Source organism: Fistularia commersonii, chromosome 6 (assembly GCF_037954325.1).
Source record: "Fistularia commersonii isolate RoL2024-O1a breed Wild chromosome 6, RoL_Fcom_v1.0, whole genome shotgun sequence".
Lineage (NCBI taxonomy): Eukaryota > Metazoa > Chordata > Actinopteri > Syngnathiformes > Fistulariidae > Fistularia > Fistularia commersonii.
Genome location: NC_141289.1, coordinates 6,475,923 through 6,502,885, shown reverse-complemented (window position 1 = coordinate 6,502,885; position 26,963 = coordinate 6,475,923). Strand labels below are relative to the sequence as shown.

Here is a 26,963-nt window from a genome sequence, read left to right as displayed (position 1 = left end):
GAGAAGGATGATCGGACACAGGATACCACTAGATACAGTTTTATCATATGTTGTAATGTAGGCAAAAATAATATAATAAAAGATAAACAAATTTGTTGTTGACAGAAAACATTCCGATTATTTGCAGCATAAGCACGTTTTAATTCACGATCTAATTCCTAATAAGTCTCCACCCTTCATCAAGGAACCATGTGATGAGGTCAGGTTATCCTGCACACCTGTTTTCCATGTAAATAAACATGGACTGCAACAGCCCGCTGCAGAATGAGGGGGGGTGGGAATCGGATGTGTGCTGAAAAATCCAGACTTCTATTTAACTTTTATGATTTTCATTTTAACGCCGCTATTTGTTGTTTAGCCTCCCATCGAGAAAGTTGACTTTTGGAGTTTTCGCAAAGCGTGGTTGCAACGTTAAATTTCGATGCCCCCCGTTGGCTAAATGGTATGGTCCGGCGGGGCTTCGGTTGCTAGGCGGCCCGGACGCCGCGGTCAAAGCGCGGGGAGAGGCAGCGCGTCACCGGAGTCCGGCTGGGCTCCGGCAGCCGCTCCGCCCGCCGAGCCGCGCCTCCACAACCGGGGGAAGGCTCTGCCCCGACGCAGCCGGCCGGCAAAAGCTACCATCCAGCCGTCCCGGTGTTCCCGATGGCCGCCGAGTGCAGCCAGCGCGCCGTGCTGGACTTCCTGCGGGCCCGTGGGCCCCGCGTCAGCAATGCCGAGTTCATGGCTCACTTCCGGGCGGCGTTCCCGGAGGAGCCGCGAGGGAAGGCGGCCGCCCGGGAGCGCTTCAAGGGCTACGTGGACGGGGTGGCCTTCGTGAAGACGGAGGGCGGCGTGAAGTATGTCTGCCTGCGGAAGAAGTTCCGTGGCACGAAGGGGCCCCCGGATCCAGCCCCGGAGCCGCCAAGTTCGGACCCAGATACTCTGGGTCCAAACCGGAAGCCGCCGAGTCCGGACCGGGCCCCTCCGGACCAGGCTCCTGCTGAAGATGAGGAGGAGCCGGCCGGCGCCTCACCTAGCTCAGGTTACGGAAGTGACAGCCAGGTGAGATTTCCGCGTCACGTCTCCGCCGCGACCATCTTAACGAGCAGACGCAGCGACGGCAGCGCGGAGATGGGCAACACCGGGAGCTTGTGGTTTGGGAGCGACCCCGGGCGAACCCGAGACGGGGGGCGTACGGTCCCGGAGATAACCGTGATAAAAGCGTCGCTGGTCCCAACGGAGGAGCGCGTATCCGCGCCGCCGGGGCCGCTCCCCGGGCCGGAGGCGGATCCACCAGGACCCGACAGCGACGACGGAGGCCAGGCGGAGACCGGGAGCCTGTGTGACAGCGAAGGCGCCGGGACACCCCGCGGCAGCCGCAGACACTTCCTCCGAGCCATGATGCACAGTTCCTCGCAGGTGAGGAGGAGCTTGGTGTTGCGCGGCTCCGCGCACCTTTCCTCCAGGAGCGACGGCGACGACGCCTCCCTGGCTTCCTGCAGCCTGGAGGAGGACCGGGCCTCAGTGACCCTTGACCCGGTGGAACACGAGTGGATGCTGTGCGCCTCCGACGGGGAGTGGGGGGGCCTCCAGCAGCTCCTCAGCACCGAGCCCAGCCTCATCCTCAGGAAGGACTTCATCACTGGCTTCACCTGCCTGCACTGGGCTGCCAAGCATGGCAACCCGGAGCTCCTGGCTACCATCCTCAACTTTGCCCGGCGTCACCACGTGCCCGTCAGTGTGGATGTCCGCTCCAGCAGCGGCTACACACCGCTGCACGTGGCCACCATGCATAACCACCTGGAGGTGGTGAAGCTGCTGGTCGGGGCCTACGACGCCGATGTGGAGGTCCGGGACTACAGCGGGAAGAAGGCCTGCCAATACCTGGCCCAAGACGCCGGCATGGACATCAGGGATATCATTGGGGAGCGGCCTGCCTCAGAGAAGGAGGATTCCAGGGATGCCAGCCGCTGGAGGTTCTCCAAGGTTCTCCAGTCCAACCTAAGGCTCCTTAACTCCGGCGATTGTGAAGCCACGGACGGGGGCGTCTGGAACGGGGAGAAGCTCCTGAGGCGGAACTCTTCCTTTGGCAGACTGAAGCCAAAGCTGCAGAAGCTTCGGCACAGGACGTCCATGCTCGTCCATAGCACCTCGTTCCGTGACAAAGAGGAGCTGGATGAACCCAGGAAAGGTTCTCTTAGGTCCAGGCCCAAGACTCATTTCTTTGGGTGACGTTGACCTGAGGGTTACCAGGTACTGGACAGCAGGAGGAACAGGGAGGAGCATGAAGAGCATGGAAGTGCTACATCTGCGGGGCAGAAGATGGTTGCTGCTAGCTTCTCTTGTCTTAGACCCTCTGGTGGACCCGCTAGTGCATATTTACTTGAACTCAGCTTTCAAGTTCTATCTTTCCAGATATGTGGGTGTGAGCAGACCTCTGCAGAGTGGTGGGTGTGTATCAGTCTGTGTGTGTGTGCATGTGAGGGGGGTGACCGTAAACAACAGTGTGTCATTTCTTTCAGCTGTTAGACCTTTAAAGGTTGTTGAACAACAATAAGACCAGAAGAATCATCTTCACTCCTCCACTCACACACACACAGTGTTTTGCTGCCATGGCTGTGGACACGCCCTCATTCTGTGTGCTAATTCATCCCGTGACCGTCACTGTTCAAGAAGTTTCGAGTGAACAAATTCCTCCGACACTGACTTGAACTCTCCGTCTGTGAGTGAGAGACGCCACCCGTACGCCTCCGCCCGCCAAGCTAATGCTTAAGCCTCTTGACCCACAGCCTGTAATCTGGATTGGGTTTGACGTCACGTGTCTCCGTTGGAGGTTGACTCGGTTCTTCATGATTTCCAGGTTAGGTGAAAGTAACCGGGTCACCTCTCACAAAGACAACATCTCATGACCTTTGGCCTCATTTCCTCTGCGTCACGGAAACACACACCTACTCAGTGGCGTGTTATGTCTTGCCCGGGCACACGGCTCACGACCCGAGAGGCCTCCAGGCCGCCCCGCTTCTTTAAAACAGGAGTGTCTGTAATTTACCCTCCTGCTGTGTAATTTTTGAGGACAGTCTGCGGAAGAGAAAAAAAAAATTAATCTCAGAGTTTAAAAAAAGAAAGAGAAAAAAGCCCTAATCACAGTGCTGTTCGCCGTCATCATTGAATGGAAACCACTGGGTTGGCTGGTGGAGGTCGGGTCGTACCCATGGTAACAACAACTCACACTGTTATCCAAAAACACATAATTAAAAAAAACTTTTCTGGAATCAGCCTGCGTTGGTGATCATGCGATGGCATGCTGACGGACGCCTGCCAAATATATCTTTACCACCATCTCATGAGGACGATACCTTCAAACATTTCCATGGAGAACGGGACACACACAATGCACAGAAGGTGCTGCTGGCTTTTAAATAACGTGAAACTTTGCAATAGTTAAAATGGCCATATTGGACGTTGAATAAAAATGGTGACAGTTGCAGATGTGCCTCAACCGCAGCTTAACTTCAGCTCCAAAATCTAACCTTGGTGGTGTAAAGCTCTATCAGTGTTCCTCTCACCTCAGTTAGTCACACAATAGTTACTGTGTAAATATATCAGTGTGTGAGAAGGTCCGGGTGGAATAGACTAAAAGCAGATTCGCACCTAGAATTAATTTCTGTGCTGAAAAGAATGACAGATGGTGCCTGGCCTGACCGCCGGCCTGCCGCAGGATATTAGTTTGGGAGGTTCATTATTTTTCAAAGGACTTCGATGTCAGCAAATTCCCGTCTGTTGGGAAAAAAAGATCCGGACGTCACAGAGTGGCTCAGATCAGCTAGCCAGGAATTCTCTCCGCTTAAGGGAAATGTCACTGTAATGTTACCTGGCTGTGGAAATCATTACTATGCAGTTATTTTTATAAACAGTCAATAAATCCTGCTTCCTTTTTCAGTTTGATGTGCCTGGGTTTTATTTTATGGAAGTCTGATTTAGGAGGTGAATCCGTCAGCGAGGCCTGAAGGGATGGAGGGGTGTCAGTGCTTCACATTTGTGTCTGAATGAGCCTAATCAGCCAGATCTGGTCACACATAGGGATTAGAAATATTGCAGGAATGTGGAACAAAGAATGTGTAGTGTATATATACAAAATATAAACAGTATGTACAGTGTTTATAGAGAGTGTACAGCATATATATATATATATATATATATATATATATATGTAGTGTATATATTACAATGAGCAGCATGTAGGGACAATGTATAGTTTTTACAGTGAATACACAGTATATAGAAATATACACAATATGATGTGTTTTTATACAGTATGCAAAGTTCATACATGCAGTGTGCAGTATATATATATATATATATATATACACACACACACACACACATACATATATATACATATAGTGTGTACAGAGTACATATACACAATGTGTACAAAACATAGAGTATATACACATTGTGTTGTGTATACATAAATATAAAGTGTACAATGTATATATACAGTGTGTACAGTATATATATATATATAAGCTTCATGTGCTTCATCAAGTGTTTTTTAAGGGACCAAGGAACATGAACTTCTTAATCCCCATGGCAACATCGATGACCAGACCATAATTCAGAGCCTGAAAAGCGCCTCTCCACGGTTCAGTGGGCATTTCCGGACCAGCCCAGCGGGGGGGGGCGTTATCCCTTACCCGCTCTGCTAGACATCCAACTTGGAGACCTTCAGACCAGAGTGAGTGAGTGTGTGAGAAGCAGCCAAGGAGCAGACAAGGTCACCAGAAAGGGAAATGAGGCCACTGGCAGTAGGTTAAAGGCTCTAAGTGCTTTATTCAGAGTATCAGCCTCACAGAGACAATTACATTACATTACAGTCATTTGGCAGACGCTTTTATCTAAAGCGACTTACAGTGGAGATGCCGGGATGACCTCATACATCGGAGGCATGCGCTCTACCACTGAGCTTCATACAACACAGATTAACACCAGACAATGTTAAGGAACCAGAGGAGAACCCAGAAGGTCCATCATAGATATGCTAAAGTGCAGATTTACGGGAGCAGGAAATAGAAATGTGCATGAAAGTGCTCTTCATTGGGTTTCTGACGTCTTGTTTGGTGGTCACAATGAGACTCACAACTCCATCTTGAGCTTCAAAGACGCTTGTTAATAAAATCTTACATCAGACATACGATGGGTTTTTGGACAAAGGGATTAAATTCGTCATTGTTAAAAGTTCAAATCTTTGTACTTTTAAAGACCTTAAAACACTTTATAGCCTTGACTTTGACACTTTATATTTTATTTGTATTTCTTATTCTCCCTCCTTCCAACTATTATCTATTATTGCTATGTTTTACTTGAAACTCTGGCACAACAATTTCCTTGAGGATAAATAAAGTTATTCTTATTCTTAAAAATCTTGTGTTGAATGGACTGAGGAACATCTCCAATATCTGACAACAACCAACCAGGACTTGGAGGGCTGAGGACCTTCACAGACATAATGACAACAATTCTTCTTGTCCTTTGGGCTGCTCCCTTCAGGGGTCACCATAGCCAATCATCTCCCTCCTTCTTATCCTCTCCTTTTCTGCTCTCTTTCCCTAAGTCCAGGTCCTTCTCTAGACCTCCAATCTCAGCATCCTTCAACCCAGAACCCCACCATCCCTCCTCTGTTCATGTCCAAACCCTCCCAGTCTGACTTTTTATCTCTAGAAAAATAACATGTACTGTCCCTCTGATTGTCTTCTCCACCCTCCTTCTCATTCAGGCTGATACTCCTCTTACAATTAAAATAACAAGAAGGGTAATAGAAATAAAAAATAAAAGTGGTAAGTTAAGACAGGGGTTGTGTGTGTCTAACTGCTGTCTTTAATGGCCATTCTTAAGGCTACGGGTGAATCTCCATCAATTTGTTTACTTCTCAGACACATCTTTGCTGCTGAGCAGATACAATTAAGCGTTCGTGTTTTCCACCGATGATGTGAAGAAGAGCCTCTGTGGTTGGGCTGGAACAGACCCCCCCCTCCTGACCATCTGGAGGGCGGATCTGCAGCAGGCATGGGGTCAAACCTGTCGTTCCTCTAGAGGCCCACCAGCCGGCAGCTCTTTTTCCACAGCTCAGCCTGCAGCTCCAGGTCATAGGAGTCGTAGGCCGACTCGGTCTTCTGGCCATTGTACAGGTAGCAGGCGCCCACGCCCTCTAGTTCCGAGGCGGCAGCGGCGTAGATGCTAACAGAGGCTCCTTCCGCTGGAGTCTGTTGGTGGAGAAGACACAGGTATCACTAAACCAGTAAAACATGCAGGGATGTTCTTCTCCGGCATAATCTGAGAACACGGGTCTCAGAATCTGAGAACACCCCGCCCTCCGACGTACCCTAAAGAGGATCTTGGCCACTGGCCTCTTGAGCGCCTGCGCGAGGCTCCACAGGTTGTCGTACAGCGCCGTGTCCACCATGCCGGGGTCCACCGCGTTGACAGTGACGGAGAAGCCACCAGCTGTCAGCTGCTCCTGGAGGTAGTAGGTGAACAGGACAAGAGCCAGCTTGCTTTGGGCATAGGCGCCGTGGGAGCTGTAGCAGTCCCTGCAGAAGGAGAAGGAGGGGATTCTGGTGAGACATCCTCTTCCCCTTTGGGCTGACCCCTTCAGGGGTTTCCTCAGACTATCATCTCCCTCCATCTAAGCATTTCACACCAACAAATTTCCTGTCTTCTTTCCCTCTATCCATAAACCTCCTTCCTCTAGACCTCCTGCATGGCAGCTCCAACCTCAGCATCTTTCACCAGATCTTCACCAACCCTCCTCTGTCTGTATCCAAACCATCTCAGTCTGACCTCATCTCCAGAACATCTAACACATGCTGTCCCTCTGATGAACTCCCTCTTGATCCAAAGAGAACCTCCACATCTCCACCTTTGCCTCCTGTCTAGCCCTCTATGCTTCTCAGCTGTTCAGCTCTCCACAAACCCATTTTCAGATCTTCTGGGCACCTGATATACTGTACACTTAGCACTTCTCATATACAAGGTGAACTCCTGATCTAAGCCTCTGCAACCTGTTCTGCTCCTTCATCTCCATGAAAGATGGGAATGAAGCTATTTTTGTGTGCATGAGGTTAAATGTGGCTGCAGATTCACTCTGTCGTCCAGACAAAGACACCGCTCTTGCTCAAACTATCTCCTGCTTGTTTATCTGTCGTCAGGCTTTTAATTTGAGGCGAATTTAGAGGAACCCGACCGTGTCCTGTGTCTTCTGAATGCTTGGCATGAGGAGGTGGGTCTGGATCTGTCTGTATGCTGTGGATTTGGAAGGTTGCTATGAGGGGAGACGCGAACTATGTGGCACGGAAGAAGAGTGTCCAGTTCAATTGTTCACATTAGGGTGAGCCGACGGTATGTACATCAGTCGGCCCCTGCAGGTCGGCCATGGATACTGGACCGCCCCGGACCGGGGTTAGACCCGCTTGCTTTGGGAGCCAAAGTCACACCTTCTCATCTCTACTCGTCAACCTCACCTCCTGTTCAGGTCGTCCATCATGATGATGCCGGCGTAGTGCGTGGCAGAGGACATGTTGACGATGCGTGAGCAGCAGCCGGGCCGTCCGGACTTCTTCAGTGTGTCCAGCAGCAGGTTGGTGAGCAGGAAGTGGCCCAGGTAGTTCAAGCAGAAGTGAAACTCGAAGCCGTCCTCCGTCTTTCTCTCGGGCACCAGCATGGTCCCAGCTGAGGACGGCGATGAGAACTTATCAGGTGCGGTCAATAGTTCAGAACAACGAGACGACTGCGCAGTGTAGCAGCCGGAGATGTGACAAGTACACAAAGAGCATGAGTGGACAACGTTATTTGCACCAACATGACACAGGAGGGCGCTGTAGGCTCTCAGCTTTCCATTTTCCATCGCTCTGTTCACAGGCAAAGAAGCTCAGAGCGTTTCAAGGAAAACAAGACGTTTCGATTTTGTTTTTTGCCTCTGGGGAGGCGAAGGGAGGTTTTTCCAAACTGAAGGTTTGTCTTTCCCTTCAACTTCTGATGTTGAATAACAGGAAAACGGTGGATTTACAGCAATAATTTTACAGCAACCACTTGAACAATGACATGTTCCATGAATTCTATATATACTTGTTACAACTTACCATTGTTGACCAGAACGTGGAGGGGGAGACCTCTGCTCTTGAATGCCTGAGCGAACCATCGCACCGACTTCAGGGAGGTCAGGTCCAGGAAGACAAACTCCGCTGGCAAGGGCAGGGAGAAGATGGGATCAGATCTTCCTGCCAGAAGGTGAATACTCATCTGGGAACACAAGTGCTGTGCAGGGTCACTGATTGCTGCTGGAGGATACTGTCAAATGTTGGATCTTGAATCCTTGATTTTAGCGACCGAATATGGATGAAACTCAGATGTGATATTTAATATACAGTTGATTTAGTTTGCATTAATTAAGAGGCCTGTTGTACTGAGACTGTATCTTCTACTCAGTAATTATGTCACTCATAATCAGCTGAAGCTTATATCATATATCCATTGCAAAACCAGGTTATTGCTTATTACTGTCTGTGGTGCTTTCAATCTACGAGCCACAGACAAACGTGCGCTTTCTAGGAGCCCATTGGCCCACTTTCAAGTAATATTAGCCAATGGTGACAAATGATGCCTGCTGATCACATTTGTAACAGGTGTGACTTCCACACCTGGCTAGAGAAAGATTAAGGTGGGTAGCACACGCATCAAATGTTGATGCACCTGGATGTCTTTAAGGAAGAGATTAAGCATTTCCCTATCAGGGATTCCCTGCATATACATACAGTGAATATTTTATCATCTTTAAATCACTGAATATTTAATGCTGCATGCAGTGCTACCATCGGTGGTTGCACGAGCTGTACTCACAGCACTGCACAGTACTCACTAACAGTTTTACGTTTATGTTGGTTTATGACCTTAGACCTTACATTATAAAGACCAGTTGGAAGGTTTATATGCATTTTTTTTTTAAGTGTTCTGAGACATTAGCGCAGACGGCTGACAACAGAACTGCAGTACTGAATACTAAGTGTACGATTGGAAGTCGGTCAGATTTGCAGGCTCTTTCCAATAAAAAATCTCTAAGGTTTCACCCTTTCCTGTTTCCCTAAACGTCAAATTTGAAAGCGTGTTCTTGCGAAGTTCAGTTTGTGTTTTGAAGCTTTGGCTAGAGGAGGTAGCAAAGAGGAGTGTGACCCTGGAGGCCGAGGCTGAGTTACCTTTCCCTTTGTCGCACTCTTCGTTGATCCTGTCAGCGGCGTCCGCGCCCTCTTCCCTCTCGTTCCCAGCTGGAGGTGATGAAGATCAGAGAAGCTTGGTGGGCAGAGGTCCGGCAGAGTTCCATCCCCCAAATTCTCTCAAAAACACTGGCTAATTTTATTTCTCTTTTAAAATGTCCTAAACATTCAGATACATGCACTAGCCTGTGAATAACTGATAAATGATATTAATTCAATAACCAGACTATGATGAGAGTATCTACAGCTTTAGTGTGTGACGTGAAGCACTCATAGCACGTAACAACTCTCAGCTTCCAAAGAAAACAAAATACCTCTTGGTTTTAAGTTGTAAAGTCGAAGCTAATGCTAGAATAAAAGCTCATTCACTCGCAGGAAAAGCCTTGAAAAGAGGATTACTTCTGAAGCGTGCATTTTAGAGGGACTTTGGACATGTTCTGTTTTGGTTTTCACTGGGCTGAGCTCACGTTTACGTCACCGCTTTCACAATATTTGCATTCCCAAACCTGTAAGTCTCTTTTAAAGGTCACGTGTAAAAAACACCAGACCTTGTTTTTTTCCCCCCACATCAAGGCTCATTCATGCTCAATGTTAAATTCAAATACAGATGGAGACTCAGGTCTGACATTTGCCTTAATATCCTGGGTATTCTGTACGTTTGAGTATGCATAGCCAAATGCAGCAGTACCATTGGAAGTCGTGGGGGCAGTGTTGCACAGTATGTTCAAGTGTGACTGGCAACAGAACAGAGAAGACAATGCAGCGCCAGTATGACCAGGGAGAAGAATTCTATATCCACATGCCGCCATGTTTTTAAATACTACCTTGCTGCCTCTTTCTTACAATGTGCATTATCAGTAGCTCCTTCACCACTGCATATTTGCTATTGTCTGAAACAGGAGGAACTCTGAAGTGGACTCTGCAACACCCTCTGGTGGAAACATTGTCTAAAAACCAGTGAGCATGTGGCCAGTGATGTTTGAAACAGACGTGCCTGTTTATGTACATGACATGAGCATGAATGAGCCTCCTGGCTCTCAGTCTATCCCTCTAATCAGAAGCCCATCTGTTCTTTCCAATAAGGGTTTGGTTATGATTCAAAGCTGTTTTGTGACAGAGATAGATTACTTGGATGACAACACGAGACAATTAAAAGGCAAATTCATCATCAGACTGCATTCTGATGTAATTTTTTTTTAAAGTAATTTTTTTTAAATTAAATGTTAGATTTTCTTTTTTTGGTCATTTAACACTAACCTTTGCTGAGATCATTCTACATGACATGTCTACATGAGGTCAGTCTGGCCCCTCACATTCATTCCAATGGTTTTGCCGATGACAGCCTGATCACCCCAACCAGTGATTGATAACATTTTGATCTATTTACTCCAAAACTGAACAAGAAGAGACCAGTCTGATTCCCAAGGACATTTCAGTCTTGCATTGCTAATGAGAGAGTGAAATACCTGAAGAGAATTTGGAGCACTAGCATGACAGGCATTCCAAAAATCCAAGCAATTTCCCCTTGGAGATCGACAAAGTGCTCTGATTCTGAAAAGTGTTATAGCTGAGTGAAGACATGTGACCGCACAGTGGCCTACCTATGATAACATGCATGCCAAGTCTTGCCAGGTGTCTTGCTGTCTCATAACCCATTCCTCTTGTACCCCCAGTCACAATGGCAACCCTTCCATTCTGCTTGGGAATGACTGTATGGGAGGAGAGAGGGACCACATGAGAACAGGATGTACTTTGGACCCTTCTGGAAGTCGCCAGGTGAGACGGTCAGCTTTCTTTGCATCCAATCGATTTTTGGAGAAGACATGGCCTATCACTTGAATCCATGAGGGAATGACATCCAGGAAGTGCACATGAGAATCTACACAGGACACAATCGAAAGCATTTTTCATGCAAAGGTAAAAGGAGAGACATGGATGGGTCGAGATAAAGCAACAACATATTTATTAATAAGTTACCATCATCAACCAGTGTTTAGCAGAGCAGCATTTCTAAATCCCAACCGCAGTTAAGGCTAGTAATGGTACCATTTAATAATGTGAAGCTATTGTAAGGTGCCCCCTAACTCATTCAAATCTAGTAATCATGTAGCCTGACTAACACAAAGCAGATATCTGCGGGATTAATAGTGCAAGAAACAATCTGGCATTAAGAAAATAAGGTTTGTATTTGTAAAAGACAACAATTCTTAGCTTTTGATTGGATGTCAAGATGATACAACGGCTGGTCTCCATATATTAATCTGAGTGCAAAAGGACATAATGCATACATGGATGTGGATTCTGTGTGAATTGAAAACAGCATTTTACTGCTGGCTGGTGCTGTTCACATTTAACTTGAAATGATAAGACAAGTACATGCAGCAACATTTCACTTAGCAATAAATCAACACAAAAAGTTGTGCTAATGGTGGTTCCCATATACAACTGAAATAAATAAAAGCCAGTTTTTTTTACAGTATATTAAGTCATTTTGGGTGGGTGTTTTGTAGTAGTCAGCGTTCTAATTCGGTCATACCAAAATGCTAGGGTGCAGAAGTCAGCAGGCATGGTTTACCATTGTCATTAGGACACATGCTAACAGAAGTGAGTATTGAGGTTAGAAGTCAGTGGTTGCCCTGCCTCTGGGGACCACAGATATGGCAATCCAAGGGCTAGATCTCAGTGAGGGTTAAGTTTAGACAAAGGCAACAACTATCGCAACACCACTCGCATGGCTTCTAAAAGTAGCTCCCATTTTATAGGGAGGCTTGGGAGCCACTTCTTGAGCAGCAGCAAAAGCTCAACATTTGCATCATCGTTTTTCTTTATCTACAGATTAATTGAATTTGATATTCACTGACTCTCAGGTGTGTGTGTTCGCTTACCTCAGCTCAGAAGATACAAGATATATAATTAATGCTTTCAAAGTCCTTGACCTTTGCAACTAATTACTCAAGTGGCTGACCGACAGTGAAGTTTCCTTCCCAGCCATTGTCATCCTCACACAGCTCAGGCTCATAGTAGCTCCGCAAGTTCTCATACAAGAAGACTTGTTGATTGACTAGCGCCGGGGTGATGCGGTTCCTCTTCCCGCACAGAACAGTCCCCGATGAACTGAACATCCTATGACAAGGGACACTCGTGGCAGGAACACACCAGTACTTCTGCATCACCTTGGGCAGGGTGGGGAATAACATAGCATGGCTTGACCACCATTGCAAAGGGTCTTCATTCAGACCAAGGACTCTCTGTGATTTATAATTACTAAGCTCCTCCACCACCTGAGCATGCAGCTCCTCCTGAGTCTGGTCTGCATCAGACTGGCAAAATATGGCGGCCAAAGGGTTGTCTTGTGATGACCTGCTAGTTGACGATTCTCTCAGCAGTGCCTGTTTTTTGCTTTGAGGTTCATCGGACACCACCGAAAAATCATCCAGGCATGGTTGCTCGGCCGTTTGCTTCTCAAGGACTGCTTTTGCCTCCTCGATGATGTGGCTCTCAACTTTGGAGCGTTCCTGGGCAGAAAGGAATGGCAGCCTCTTGTAACGGGGATCCAAAAAAGTAGCAATGTCAAGGAAGGTTGAAGTCTCTTGCAAAAATTGTGAATTTTGTAAGTAAGCATTGGAAAGGACTTTGGAGATGACCTCTTTGGTCGTGCTGATCTCTTTGAGGTCACCTTCCTTTGTTCTGAGGTTAGTGTTCAAGAGCATATGAAGTACAGGCCTTACCATACTAATGGTTGGGTACCTGGAGGAAGTCATCATGTTTGCCACAACCTGAAAAGGCTGAAGAACTTCAATCAAGCCTGCTAACAAAGCCCAGTCAGGTTCCTCAAAGCTGAAATTATGGCTGCTCTCCATAAGAGCCGCAGCTATAGCGACCTGCTGCTCTTTTAGTTTTTGCAGCATCGCTAACGTGGCCAACCAAGACTGACCCCTGTCTGTGATGAGCATAGAGTGAGAAAGACCGTGCTGGGTCTGTTTTTCTTTTAGCATATACATCACTGGTTCTTTGAAATGGTCAACAAGTTTGCGGCAGCGTTCCAGAAGGCTACAGGTGCGTGGTAGCTGGAAAGCTTCATCCATTGCACGGTTGATGGTGTGCCCAAGGCAAGGCATTTTCACAGAGAGCTCTAAAAGGGAGCATGCCTTCACAATGTCCACTGAACCATTTGTGGTGGCGCCAATGACTTTGTGAGTTATTCCCCACTCCACAAAGGCTTCGTACATCGCTCTGATAATGTTCTCAGCTGTGTTATGTTCTTGAACCTCAAAGGTCCTAAGGCACTTGTGGGTCATGGAGAAACCACCCCCGCTGTTATGATTAACCGAATGCATGGAGAGCGATATGTATGTTCTGTTCTGGGTTCGGCTCTGCCAAAGGTCTGTAGTTACGCTGCAGTTCACAACCCCGGAGATCTCTCTGAAGACCGTGTCCCTTGTATGTCGATAAATCTGCGGAAGCATTTTACCCGCCATGTCTTTTTTGCTTGGCAGAGTGTATCCGGGATCTATGGTGGTCATCAAGGTCTTGAAGGAAGGCTCTTCGACTAAAGATGCAGGGTAAAGCCCTTCGCAGATGAAGTTGATGATGGCGATTGTAAGGTCGTTTTGTCTTTTGTTCTCATGGTTTACGATCTGCCGGAATTTCATCTCCTGGGATTGCTGCATGTGCGGAGCCAACGGCTCGGTCTTTATCCTGGAAAAGGCGGTCGCAAACGCCTCGCGCATCTGATCCGTATTGCTCTTGACAAATTCACTGAACTCTACGGGGTGATTCTTTTCTAAGTGGTATGACAGATTGGAAGTGTTTCCGGAATAGGCGATTTGGCTCATACAAACGCGACAGAATATACGCTTCCAGTGTAAAATGCACCCATCTGCATCCGTGTCAAAACCAAAATATTTCCAGACTTTGCTTTTTGCTCGTGGATGCGCTACCAGATTAAGGCCAGAGCATGAAGGTCCTGAACTTTTACCATCCATTGGTTTCCTCGGTTTGCAATCCACTCGGATTCCTTCACTTACTGAGTACCTGACAGGAATAATGAAATATAAATTTGAGGATGTTTACAGGTTCAAACACACAGGACAGTTTTTCCTTTGTGACCCAGAAGTAATACAAGGTTGTACAACATTTATCGAGATGTAACTGTGCATCATCATATTTCCAAGATCCTTTACATGTTCCTTTAGGATTAAATACTACTCAACTGTCATATCTTGATTTTGTTTTCAGAATAACAAAAACAACACATGTAATAGAAATCTTTCTCTAAAAGTCAGCTGGAGGTCGACCTGGGCTGATCCGCATCAACACAGTCACAAGGAAATAACCTTTGAGAGCTGTGTTACTCAATAATTACAAGTCTCCATTTTCGACTTAAAAGAAACTGAAACTGTGTTTTCATTGACAGACTTCATTTAAATTGAGCTCATAGCAAGCGTCGGCTCATGCCGAATGTTGAGCCTCAGTCTGTTTCTAAAGCATTAAACACGCAGCGGAGCGTGGAAACCAAGCATGAAATCAATACTCCATTTATAATAACATATTCAAGATTACATAATGCTGCCAAGGTTCCACTTTAATCAAATTAGAAAAATAAAATAACTATGATAAAGGGAGTCTTCATAGTCCCTCCTGATTTTGGGTTGCTCGTAACTAATGGCGATTCCTAAATAATCCTTGAGTAGGTTTTAAAATAGCTGAAATTCCTGGTAAGATTACTAGAGTATAAACCGTTTGGAATATCCAAGATCTCTCTGGAGACACAGTTCCCTCTTTGTCACGGGGAATACAACGGCTTCACTCTTCACTCACATAATACACCAAATTTCCGTTTTGGTTTAGCCCTGAGGACAGCGGGTGGGTCTGAAAGGAAGTGTGCCTGTTTCCATTCTTATCAAATCAATCATGTGCCGGGCCACTTGAAAGGACCACGGTGGGTATTTTTCTTTATGTCGCTGGTAAGGAGCGGCCATGCGATAAATACTGAGGATGTGGCTCTACGTTCTGGGCCCTGGATGTGTATACTGATTGACTATATCTACTGTGTGAAAGGATGCCAAAACACCAGGGGTTTAGTTATGGCTGCTCCGATCCAAGTTATTTTTTACTCCATCGGTTTTGTCATGTGATTAGCTCCTGCATTTATGAGAGCCGATGTTGACTATATTGTAGGGGGTCATTGACAGTGAATTGTGGTGGGGGTGAATCACTGGTGTTGACAGTCCACAGTAGAAAGATGCAGAACTGAATTTCGCGATTAAGGCAAAGGGAGAGAGACCTGTGGCACTTTCAGAAGAGCCAGCAAATCAACCCTTGGAAATAAAATGGTAGGTTTTAGGGGGGAAAAAGCAATAACGCTCATTTGGGTTGATAATTGGCTTTGCTGAAACATTTGAGGGAAGTTATTCCCAATAATCAATCTCTTTGGCAAATGATCTTTGACTAGAGGAATCTGTAAATATCTAAACATTGTACAATAATCAACTGAATGAAAATTCCAGTATGAAACACATGCAGGAATAAATGGTCCTTTCAGAGGACATAAAAGAAAAGATATTGTTTCTTCCTATAAAGGGATGCTAATTCTATCCCTTTTCTTTTCCTGATGGATGATTCATTAAATCACCTCATTCACATAAAACAAATCCCTTCGACAAGTAGGCAGATTAGATGGTTTATGTATCGGAATATTTAAAAACCGCCGATGTTTTGAAGATGAAAGAATAAACATGCAAATGAAAACACGCAGCGTTGTTGGCTTCCTATTCCAGGGGTCCTGGTTTACGTTTCTGACAGGCAGCTGCTCACCGAACTCCTTTGACTTTATTTAAAAAAAATGCACACCTACCCAAGCAGCGTCCGGTTGCCATGACGTAAAACAATAGTAGCAATCGAGGATGTCAACACTGATTTCGTAGTAGAAGACACGCCGGATACACGCCGAATTGACGAGATGGCACACAGCTCCGAAAAGACAACCTAATTTTAATCTAATTTCAAGTATAATTTGCCAATCTGGGAATTTCACATGCCCCCTGTCGAAGATTGGCGTGCTAGCTACACCCCCCTGGACCCACTTCACCAGCATTTAAAGATAGCATTAAAATGAGTGCGTTTCCGGGTGAGTGAGAGATTAAGTAAAGAAAATATGTTCCAACCTGGCAACGTAAAGGAGCTGTTGAACATCTGGTAGAAGAGGACTTTCATTCCGCACAGATACAGCCTGGCGAGGGGGAAGAAGACAGCCAGCAGCCACATCCTTCCTGTTGCTTCCGTCTCAGCGCTGCGCTTCCGTTGTCTGACTCCTCGTGTGCTGCGCGCTAAAGGCTCCGGAAGGAAACGCGAGGTACCGTATATATTCCCGCGGAGGTTCCGCCCTCCGGAGGTCCTGGGTCATGGGACGACAAAATAGGGCAGAATTAATCTAATTTGTCATGGTTTTCTTAAATGCATGACATTGTACTTGACTTTCCATCTGTACTTGATTTCCCATCTGTTAAGGAAAAGGAATATAACAGAGATACAATGATTTAATTGTAAGACCATCTGTCCAGCGTTCATCAGAAATAGACTGGCCGCCGATTTACAAATAGAGCAAAATTCATTAATCTCACATTGTAACTATTCAATTGTGCCCAAGTGTTTGTCTTATTAAATTAAAGTAAATGACACTAATTTTTATGTTAGAGATTTCATGACATTATCCTCATATCTTCAACTGAGTGTCAATTGGTAGAGCGGACGGCTGTCAGTTCGGTCCCCGCTCTGGCTTAGCATCTTGCATGGGTGTGACGATGACGATCGCAGAGTTATCTCTGGGATAGCGATCTTTGGCCCTTGTCGGAATCAGAATCAGATTTAATGTCCAATTCTGGGAACGGGGGATTTGGCTCTGGTTTGCTGAAGTGAGGTAAACACCGACTGGACGATAGGACGTTAGACCCCATGCAAAGTGCAAAAGAGTTTAATTTGTGAATGAAGACATCTGTCCGTGCTCAGAGACACTAAGATCCCAATGAAGGCCTATTTTCCCCTCAAGTGAAGTCAAATTTGATTTATGTGGTGCCAAATCCCAACAGGGTTTTCCCATGACATTTTACGTGTAACCCTTGTGTGGTGTTCAGGGTTCAGGTCTGTGGGACCCATTTTCACTTTTGTGTGTGTGTGTGTGTGTGTGTGTATGTGTGTGTGTGTGTGATTGTGTGTGTGTGTGTGTGTGTGTGTGTGTGTGTGTGTGTGTGTGTGTGTGTGTGTGTGTGCGTGTGATTGTGTGTGTGTGTGTGTGTGTGTGTGTGTGTGTGTGTGTGTGTCTGTGTGGCCACAGACCCAAACACCACATAAGGGTTAAAGCAGGAGTGGCCCACACTCTTTATAGCAAGGGTAGGAAATTTAATTTTCACAAGGGGCCACATGAGAAACTTGAATGGTGCTCTAGAGCCGAACCAACGATAACAGAAAAGCTAGATTCAAGAATCAAGATTTTTAATTGTCATTGTGCAGGCACAGTGGAATTTTGCTGTGAGAGCTCCCAGCTCGGAGTATGTACAGGATTAGGGTAAAAGACAAATAGACAAGTTGTATTCATAGTACATAAGCATAATCTATGCAGTCTGGTGTGAATAGAAACAGAAAGAGACACTGGTATAACATGAATGTAATACATTTTTTTCCATTCATGTTCTGATTGATTTCATGCAGGCCGAACAGGGATGCTGAAGTCTGCTTTCCAGCTTTATGGAGGGAACATAGAGACTCCACATAGAAAGGATGGAATTGAACCAGGGAACCTTTTGGCTGTGAACCTTTTACCCTTTACATGAACAATGGATGAACAGAACTGAAGGATCACAACTGATGAGGTTAACGTCAATGTGTCCAACCAAACGCAAAGCGTTTGCCCTCTAATACCCCCTGATCATTACATCTTCTCACGGGCTCAGCAGATCATTGCCTTGGACAGATTCTTCATTTGAAACCCTTCTGCAACATGATTAGTTACCAAAGGTCTGGAAAACACAGGGCAGATAAGATGGGGGTTGTTTTGCAGACTCTGTCTTGGGAACTTTGCTCCACAGGGATGAGGAGAAGCCATGGGGTGATCATTCACGCTGATCTGACGCATATTACATACTCATTTGCGGGGAAAGATCTCCAATGGCGGGGAATCGTAGTCTTTCTCCAGGTTATATTTGATGTATGGGGCTTTGTCCCAGTGCCTCTCATCCAAAAAAGATCCCTTCCAAAACAGGCAATGGTGGCCCGCGGGTCTTTTGTGGTGTTGTGTGCTGCACAATGTCACAATAGGAAAAAAAGAACATCTGGTGATTGGAGAAGATTAAAAAGGATATTAATAGGAAATGTTAGAGTGGCTAATAACGATGTGAAATCCTGCGAATGTCAATGTTCAGGATGAGTTCCCATTTCAAGTCAGGGCAAATCCGTGCAGGTACACTGCTGGAGGTTTTACTGGGAGGGTGTTCAGACATGATCCTTCATGGAAACCTGCAAAGGTCTGGAGATTGGTCATGCATGAGAGGTGGAAGAGTTTGAGTACAGAGGGCTAACAGTCTAGAGCAGCAGAAGGGATAGAGAAGAGGTGGAGACATGTTTCAAGGGTGGTCAAAGAGGATCAGCTAAAAAGGAAATGTGTGGAAGACAGAGGTGTTATCTGATTAAGAGACACTGAGGAGAAGACAAGAGGCAGAGATGAAGATGTGGAGCTTCTCCTCGGGAATGAGGGGGATGGAGAGTCAGGAAGGAGTCCATCAGAGATGTTGTGGAGATAATGTCAGACTGAGATGTTTGGACATGGACAGAGGGATAGCATAGATCTGGGTAGAAGGATGCTGAGGTTGGAATTGTCAGGCAGGAGGTCCAGGGGAAGACCAGAAGAGAAGGTTTATAGAGGAAGTGGAAGAGAACAGGGAGTTAGATGGACAAAGGAGAGGATTAGATGGAGGCAGCTGATTGTCTGTGGCCCCTGAAGGGAGCAGCCCAAAGAAGAAGAACAAGACATTGAAGCGGACGGGGAAACTTGTTCTGCTTAACAGTCTTCATGAGAGCATCTGCACTGAGCAGAAATGACACAAAAACTAGCTAACTAACTGCAAACAGCTCTAAATGGAAAGGTCCTGTTGTCCCACGTGTTGACAAGGTCAAGTACAAGAAGGTCTCCAATGGGTTGATTTTCCATCTTCTGGGAGAGTTTGATGTTCGAGACTGTTTCAGATATTGGAGTTTTTGGAGGCCAGCTTGCCACCCTCCGGGAAACTTTAAAAACAAAAAAGTCCAAAATCATGTCAATACACCTCTGGCCGCAGGAGAGGAATTTCCACACTTGGAATTTCTAAAGACGCCTTTCTTCTTGCAGAAGAACAGAAAGCTTCTTGTACCGACATCTGATAAATGTTACCGTCACAGAGTGGGGTAACCGCAGCTCCGCGGCACTGGCCCCAAGCCACGTTTAAGGATCTTCTCTTTAAATGACCCCTAGCGATGCTGTCTGGGCATGACGCCACACTGCCGCGCTCCAAGGACGAATCCATGAACACATTTAATGAAGCGTCTGTTCTCGAGCTGTGCCTGAAATCAGCGCGAAATTTATAACAACCACAGGAGTTATTTATGTGTGCAAGAAGGCCAGAGACCTTGATGAAGAAGGAGAAGATCATATTGACCGTTCCCAGAATGTGTCCAGACATGTGAGGGAATAATTACTATGTTGCATTTGATGTACTTTGTGGAGGATTTGATGATGTTGAGTGGTCCGTGACAACCGGCTGCAGCACACAGGTAGTCAACATTCAAATGATCCTATCCTGCTTAGAACATACAGTGGAGCAAAAAAGTCTTTAGTCAGCCACCAATTGTGCAAGTTCTCCCACTTAAAATGATGACGGCAGCCTGTAATTTACATCATAGGTACGCTTCAACCATGAGAGACAGTGAAAAAAAATCCAGAAAATCTCATTGTCTGATTTTTTTAATTCATTTATTTGCGAATCATGGTGGCAAATAAGTATTTGGTCAAGAAAAAAAGTTCATCTCAATGAAATACTTTGTTACGTACCCTTTTCTGGCAATGACAGAGGTCAAATGTTTTCTGTAAGTCTTCAAAAGGTTTTTGCACACTGTTGCTGCTATTTTGGCCCATTCATTCTTACAGATCGACTCTAGAGCAGTGATGTTTTGGGGCTGTTGCTGGGCAACACAGACTTTCAACTCCCTCCAAAGATTATCTATGGGGTTGAGATCTGAAGACTGGTTAGGCCACTCCAGGACCTTGAAATGCTTCTCACGAAGCTACTCCTCATTGCCCAGGCAGTGTGTTTGGGATCATTGTCATGCTGAAAGATTCAGCCACGTTTTATCTTCAATGCCCTTGCTGATGGAAGGAGGTTTTCACTAAAAATCTCATGATACCAATTCATTCTTTGCTTTATACAGATCAATCCTCCCCCCCGTCCTTTTGCAAAAAAACAGCCCTGAGGCATGATGTTTCCATCCCCGTGCTTCAAGATAGGTATGGTGTTATTTGGATGCAATCCAGCGTTCTTTCTCCTCCAAATACAACAAGTTGAGTTTTTATCAAAAAGTTCTATTTTGGATTCATCTGACCGTAGGACATTCTCCCAATCTTCTTCTGGACTGACGTAAGCAGGGGGACATGTCTAGCCCTGCAAGATTTGAATCCCTTGCAGCATAGCGTTTACTGATGGTAGCCTTTTTAACTTTGGTACCAGCTCTCTGCATGTTTTCACTAGGTCCCCCCATGTGGTTCTGGGATTTTTGCACACCGTTCTTGTGATCATTTTGACCCCACGGGTGAGATCTTGCGTGGAACCCCAGATCGAGGGAGATTATCAGTGGTCTTGTATGTCTTTCATTTTCTAATTATTGCTCCCACAGTGGATTTCTTCACACCAAGCTGCAGTGGTACAGGTCTACAATTTTGTTTCTGGTGTCCCTTGAAAGCGCTTTGGTCTTGGCCGTGGTGGAGTTTGAAGCGTGGCTGTTTGAGGTTGTGGACAGGTGTCTTTCGTACTGATAACACAATCATGGTGCAGGTTATACGAATTAGCACAAGCCCAGAACTGCACGCAAGGTCTCAACCAATCTTTTAGCCACCTTCTTCTGAATCAACAGAAGCGTCACAAGAATTCACTGCTGATGTTGGGCTTCCAGCCAAAGCACTAATAATCCTTCCATCTCAATAACGAGACTGTTATGCTGCTTTGGAATCACAGTTGATCTTGTGGAGCAGATCCTTTCTCAAGCTCAAGTACATGCTTTTTGTTGCAGTTGATCATCAAGCCAAGCCAATGGACTGGAAGGTGTTTGTCAGTGTTTTGCACTTTTACAATAATATCATATATCAACGGAGAATTTTTCATCAAAGTGCTGTAGAAATGAGAGGAGATGACAGACGGACACAAAGAAAATATAGATGGCAATTAATTCATTCATTGTCTGTGGAGGTTCTCAGTCATCCAGGTAATGTTGAATTCCTGTGGAAATCTCCTTGTTGTGGCAACTGGAATTGAATTTCTTCACTTGAAGATGTTTCACCCCTCATCCGAGAGGCTTCTTCCGTTCTAATGACGGGTCCCGCCCAAAACCCTACCCACCCATTTTTTTGTCAGTTTGTTTTTCCTTTCACCCTCTCATTTATACAACATATTGAGACATACAACCATTCACCCTCTCATACACACATCTGAACTATGTAGGCTCTTCAGTGAACCTCCATCATGTTACGGCTGTCGGAGGAAACCAGAGAACCTGGAGGAAGCTCACACAGACATGGGAGAACATGCAAATTCCACACAGAAATGAATCAAACCATCTCCTTTGTTAGAGAGGGGGAAAGAGTAAGAGATATATAGGTTCTCTGGATTCCACTGAGAGGCTTAAAGTTCTCCATCCTGCTGGTGTACACAAACACTGGGTGACACCCTGGAGACAATCCACCAGTATTTACTGTAACTGTAACTGTAACTTTGAGACAGCAGGGGGCACTGAAGATCCAGTGGAAGATACTGGTTTACGCCCATCTGGATGGAAAACCTTTGAACCATCTCATCAACCCCTATGTGGATGAGATATGGCTCCTGTTCTTAAACATATACATTTCTGGTCCATCTGGTGTTCCCATTGACCTCCTGCCTGGCAGCTCCAACCTCAGCATCATTCTACCCAGGTCTTTGCCATCCTTCCTCAGTCCATGTCCATCTCAGTCAGACTTTATCTCCAGAACGTCTAACATGTGCTGTCCCCCTGATGGACTCATTCCTGATCCTCTCCATCCATCTCATTCCCAAAGAGAACATCTATATCTTCATGTCTAATGCATCCAGCTGTGCCTCATGTCTTCTCATCAGTGTCTCTCAACCAGAAAACATGGCTGTACTCTCCTCCGTTTTCTATGTTGAACTTTCCATTGTTTAATATGACTCCATCTTCAGAATGGTCTAATCTGTATTATAATAATAATGATTTTTCCTTTATTAATTCCCGTGTGGAAATTTGTTCTCCGCAATTCACCCATCATGGATGAAGCATGAGCAGTAGGCTGCCATCCACCAGCACCAGGGGTTCAGTGTCTTGCTCAACAACACTTTGACACACTAGGAGGAGCCTGGAATCAAACCAGAAATGTTTGACTCCAAAGACAGTTGCTCTACCTCCTGTGCCACGACGCCCTTATTCAAGATGAAGCGGTTGACAGGCCCTCCAATTGAGAAGACGAGCACAGACTTAATAGTGCGCTGATGAGGCTTCACAGAAGTACAACCTATATCTGTTCTTCTAGGACAAAGTTATGGGTTCGGCCTGACATGATGGGTCCCTCTGCTCGTTCTTCAGGGAATCAATGTGGAGGAAAAAAGGATGAATAGGACATGCAAGATGACGATGCGCTTAGCACTGTGTACTTCAGCAGAAACAATATTAGAACAAAGGAATCCCCTCAAGACTCCTTGCAATGACTATTGTAATTTCCTTTGCCACTACTAGAGGCCAGTAGAGCTGCAGAAACACTGACTGTCTTTGTTTCAACAGCAGCATTAGATTCAATTTTGGGTTTAGAGTTCTTCTTCCTCTTCTTCTTTCGGCTTTTCCCTTCAGGGGTCGCCACAGCAAGTCAACTTTCTCCATCTAACCCTATTCTCCGTATCCTCCTCTCTCACACCAACTACCTTCATATCATCTCTCACTACGTCCATAAATCTTCTCTTTGGTCTTCCTCCAGATCTCTTGCCTGGCAGCTCCAATTCCAGCATCCGTCTACCAATATATTTTCTATCCCTCCTCTGTACATGACCGAACCATCTCAGTCTGGCTTCTCTGACCTTCTCTCCAAAACATCTAACATGTGCTGTTCCTCTGATAGACTCATTCCTGATCCTATCCATCCTGGTCACTCCCAAAGAGAACTTTAGCATCTTCATCTCTGCGACCTCTAGTTCTGCCTGCTGTCTTTTGGTCATTGTAACAGTTTCTAGTCCATACATCATCGCTGGTCTCACCACTGTCTTGTACACCTTTCCTTTCATTATGGCTAAAAGTCTTCTATCGCATAGTACCCCTGATACTTTTCTCCATCCATTCCAACCTGCTTGGACCTGTCTCTTCACCTCTTTTCCACACTCTCCGTTGCTCTGGACTGTTGACCCCAAGTACCTGAAACCCTCCAGCTTCTTGATTTCCACTCCCTGCAGCCTCAAGGTTCCACCCGAGTTCCTCTCATTCACATACATATATTCTGTCTTGCTGCGACTAACTTTCATTCCTCTCCTTTCCAGAGCATACCTCCACCTCTCTAGATTTTCCTCTACCTCATGTCTGCTCTAACTACAAATCACAATGTCATCCGCAAACATCATGGTCCATGGGGATTCCTGTCTAACCTCATCTGTCAGCCTATCCATCACCATTGCAAACAAGAAGGGGCTCAGAGCTGATCCCTGATGGAGACCCACCTCCACCTTGAACTTCTCTGTTACCCCTACAGCACACCGTACCAGTGTCTCACAGCTAGCATACATGTGCTGCACCAGTCTAACATACTTCTCTGCCACTCCAGACTTCCTCATACAATACCAGAGCTCCTCTCTTGGCACCCTGTCATATGCTTTTTCTAGGTCTACAAAAACACAATGCAGCTCCTTCTGGCCTTCTCTGTACTTCTATATTAGCATTCTCAACGCATATACTGCATCTGTAGTACTCTTCCTAGGCATGAGGCCATTCTGCTGTTCACAAATGCTGACTTCTGCTCTCAGTCTAGTTTCCACTACTCTTTCCCATAACTTCATTGTATGGCTCATCAACTTTATTCCTCTATAGTTGCCAGAATTCTGCACATCCCCTTTATTCTTAAAAATAGGCACCATCACACTTTGTCTCCATTCTTCAGGCATCTTCTTACTCTCTAAGATCCTGTTGAATAATCTAGTCAAAAAATCTACCGCTGCCTCTCCTAGACACTTCCACACCTCCACAGATATATCATCAGGACCAACTGCTTTTCCACTCTTCATCCTCTTCAATGCCTTCCTCACTTCACTTTTACTAATTTGTGCTACTTAGTGGTCTACAATAGTCCCCTCTTCTACCCTTGCCTCTCTTTCATTTTCCACATTCATCAGCTCTTCAAAGTACTCTTTCCATCTTCCCATCAATCTTCTAGCATCTGTCAATACATTTCCCTCTCTGTCCTTAATCACCCGGACCTGTTGTACATCCTTTCCATCTTTATCTCTCTGTTTCGCCGACCTGTATAGATCATTCTCACCCTCCTTACTATCCAACTGAGCATACAAGTCATCGTACGCCATTTGTTTTGCCTTTGCTACCTCTATCTTTACCTTTCGCAACATCTCCCTGAACTCCTGTCTGTTCTCTTCAGTCCTCTCAGTGTCCCACCTCTTCTTTGCTATCTGCTTTCTCCGTATATACTCCTGCACTTTCTCATTCCACCACCAAGTCTCCTTATCTACTTTCCTTCCAGATGACACACCAAGTACTCTTCTACCTGTCTCCCTGATAACACTAGCTGCTGTTGTCCTATCATCTGGAAGCTCACCCTGACCACCCAGACCCTTTCTCAACTCCTCCCTGAAAACCATGCAACACTCCTCCCTTTTCAGCTTCCACCACTTTGTCCTCTGCTCTGCCTTTGTCCTCTTCATCTTCCTTGTCACCAGAGTCATCCTACAAACCACCATCCTATGCTGTCTGGCTACACACTCATCTACAACTACTTTACAGTCGCTGATCTCTTTCAGGTTAACTCGTCTATACAAAATGTAGTCTACCTGCGTGCTCCGACCTCCGCTCTTATGTGTAAATACATATACTAATGCACCTGGACACATCCTCAGTGATGTTCCTGGGATCATTGGGTGTTTCGGGTCTTTCAACATCATACACCCTCATCCAGGTGACCCAGCCAGGGCTGATCAGACCCCGGCTTGTGTCCAGTTGGCACGCCAGCTACCATGACTCCATGGCTCTCCTCTCTTGAGCCACAGCCATCTTGAGGCCCTCTCTGCCGCTTCGGTGGTATTGCGGATGGCTCTTCTATGCTGCCCGACAATGCCCAGACAACCCAGAGCGCTGGCATAGGACCGGGCCGCAAATCCCCTGCAGCCCACTTTCACTGGAAGGCATTGTGCCCTCCATCCTGCTTGCTGGCACTCCCTGACCAGTCCCGTGTACTTGGAGAGCTCTCAAAAGCCTCTTCCAGGCGGTCTTCCCACGGGACGGTCAACTCCAGCATTATCACTTGCTTGGTGGCCTCTGATACAAGGACAATGTCAGGACGGAGGGTGGTGGTTGCAATATGGCTAGGGAACTTAAGCTGTTTTCCAAGGTCCACTAGCAGCTGCCAGTCTCTTGCAGATGTCAGGATGCCTGCTGGTGTTCTTTTAGCTGTGGCCGCCTGCTCCCCAGCCCTGACAAAGCCAATGGAGGTCTTGGCAGGGCGGAACTGCTTTGCCCAAACCAACCCTGTGCTGCGTGCCTCAGCGATGGTTTTCAGGACTTGGTCATGCCTCCATCGGTAGCGCCCTTCTAATGCTGTAGTGCAGCAGCTTAGGACGTGTACTAAGGTGCCTCTCTTAGAACACAATGGGCAGGCTGGCGACTCCGCTAAGCCCCAAGTATGCAGGTTCGATGGACTGGGCAGCACATCATACACTGCCTGGACAAGAAATTTGATGCGATGGGGCTCAGCTTTCCAGATCTCCGTCCAGGTAACTTTCCTCTAAAGCGCATTTTCCCATCTTGTCTAGGCTCCCTGCTGTCTCATGCCCACCACCTTGCAAGATCTTGATTCCTCCACAGCTGCTCTCACCTCCTCTTGGACCAGGCGCCTCCTCTCCTTCCCCCTGGTGTTCATTTGGGGGGTTGGGAAGGAACCTAGGCCAGCTCGGCCCCATGTGACGACTCCCACCAGAGTCCTATGGTGCAGCCTAGCTTCAGCTGTTTGTCACCAGAGTCATCCTACAAACCACCATCCTATGCTGTCTGGCTACACACTCACCTACAACTACTTTGCAGTCGCTGCTCTCTTTCAGGTTAACTCGTCTATACAAGATGTAGTCTACTTGCGTGCTCTGACCTCCGCTCTTATAAGTTACCCTATGTTCCTGCTTTTTCTGGAAAAAGGTGTTCACTACAGCCATTTCCATCCTTTTTGCAAAATCT

At 46.2% G+C, this 26,963-nt stretch overlaps 3 protein-coding genes across 5 annotated transcripts in view; 2 read left to right on the top strand and 1 right to left on the bottom strand.

Annotated features, from left to right (window-relative positions):
• Positions 1 to 465: 465 nt before the first annotated feature.
• On the top strand, positions 466 to 3,921 carry LOC147233236 (ankyrin repeat domain-containing protein SOWAHC-like). The gene has a single exon (XM_086147848.1). It carries the CDS (start codon positions 643 to 645, stop codon positions 2,209 to 2,211), a length of 1,569 nt encoding a protein of 522 aa, XP_086003974.1. The 5' UTR covers positions 466 to 642; the 3' UTR covers positions 2,212 to 3,921.
• Positions 3,922 to 4,787: 866 nt separating this feature from the next.
• On the bottom strand, positions 4,788 to 16,586 carry dhrsx (dehydrogenase/reductase (SDR family) X-linked). 2 transcript variants are annotated; one of them, XM_086147842.1, is made up of 8 exons: positions 16,412 to 16,517; positions 14,224 to 14,279; positions 10,847 to 10,954; positions 9,228 to 9,296; positions 8,118 to 8,219; positions 7,500 to 7,707; positions 6,362 to 6,569; positions 4,788 to 6,242 (listed from the first exon to the last, which is right to left on the bottom strand). In XM_086147842.1, the coding sequence occupies exons 2-8, from the start codon at positions 14,228 to 14,230 to the stop codon at positions 6,069 to 6,071; spliced, it is 876 nt and encodes a 291-aa protein (XP_086003968.1). In that variant the 5' UTR covers positions 14,231 to 14,279; positions 16,412 to 16,517; the 3' UTR covers positions 4,788 to 6,068. The 2 variants fall into 2 exon arrangements, with proteins under 2 accessions (XP_086003968.1, XP_086003967.1); XM_086147841.1 differs by lacking the exon at positions 14,224 to 14,279 and having other exon boundaries at positions 16,412 to 16,586.
• Positions 7,888 to 26,963, top strand: part of cd99 (CD99 molecule) — a 47,085-nt gene continuing 28,009 nt past the window's right edge. The window contains exons 1-3 of one of the 2 annotated variants that reach the window (XM_086147844.1): positions 7,888 to 7,989; positions 8,131 to 8,265; positions 10,919 to 11,021. In XM_086147844.1, the coding sequence (XP_086003970.1) occupies positions 10,991 to 11,021 (31 nt within the window). In that variant the 5' untranslated portion in view covers positions 7,888 to 7,989; positions 8,131 to 8,265; positions 10,919 to 10,990. Of the gene's footprint in view, positions 7,990 to 8,120; positions 8,266 to 10,918; positions 11,022 to 26,963 lie in introns of those variants that run through there. The other variant, XM_086147845.1, reaches the window with a different exon arrangement.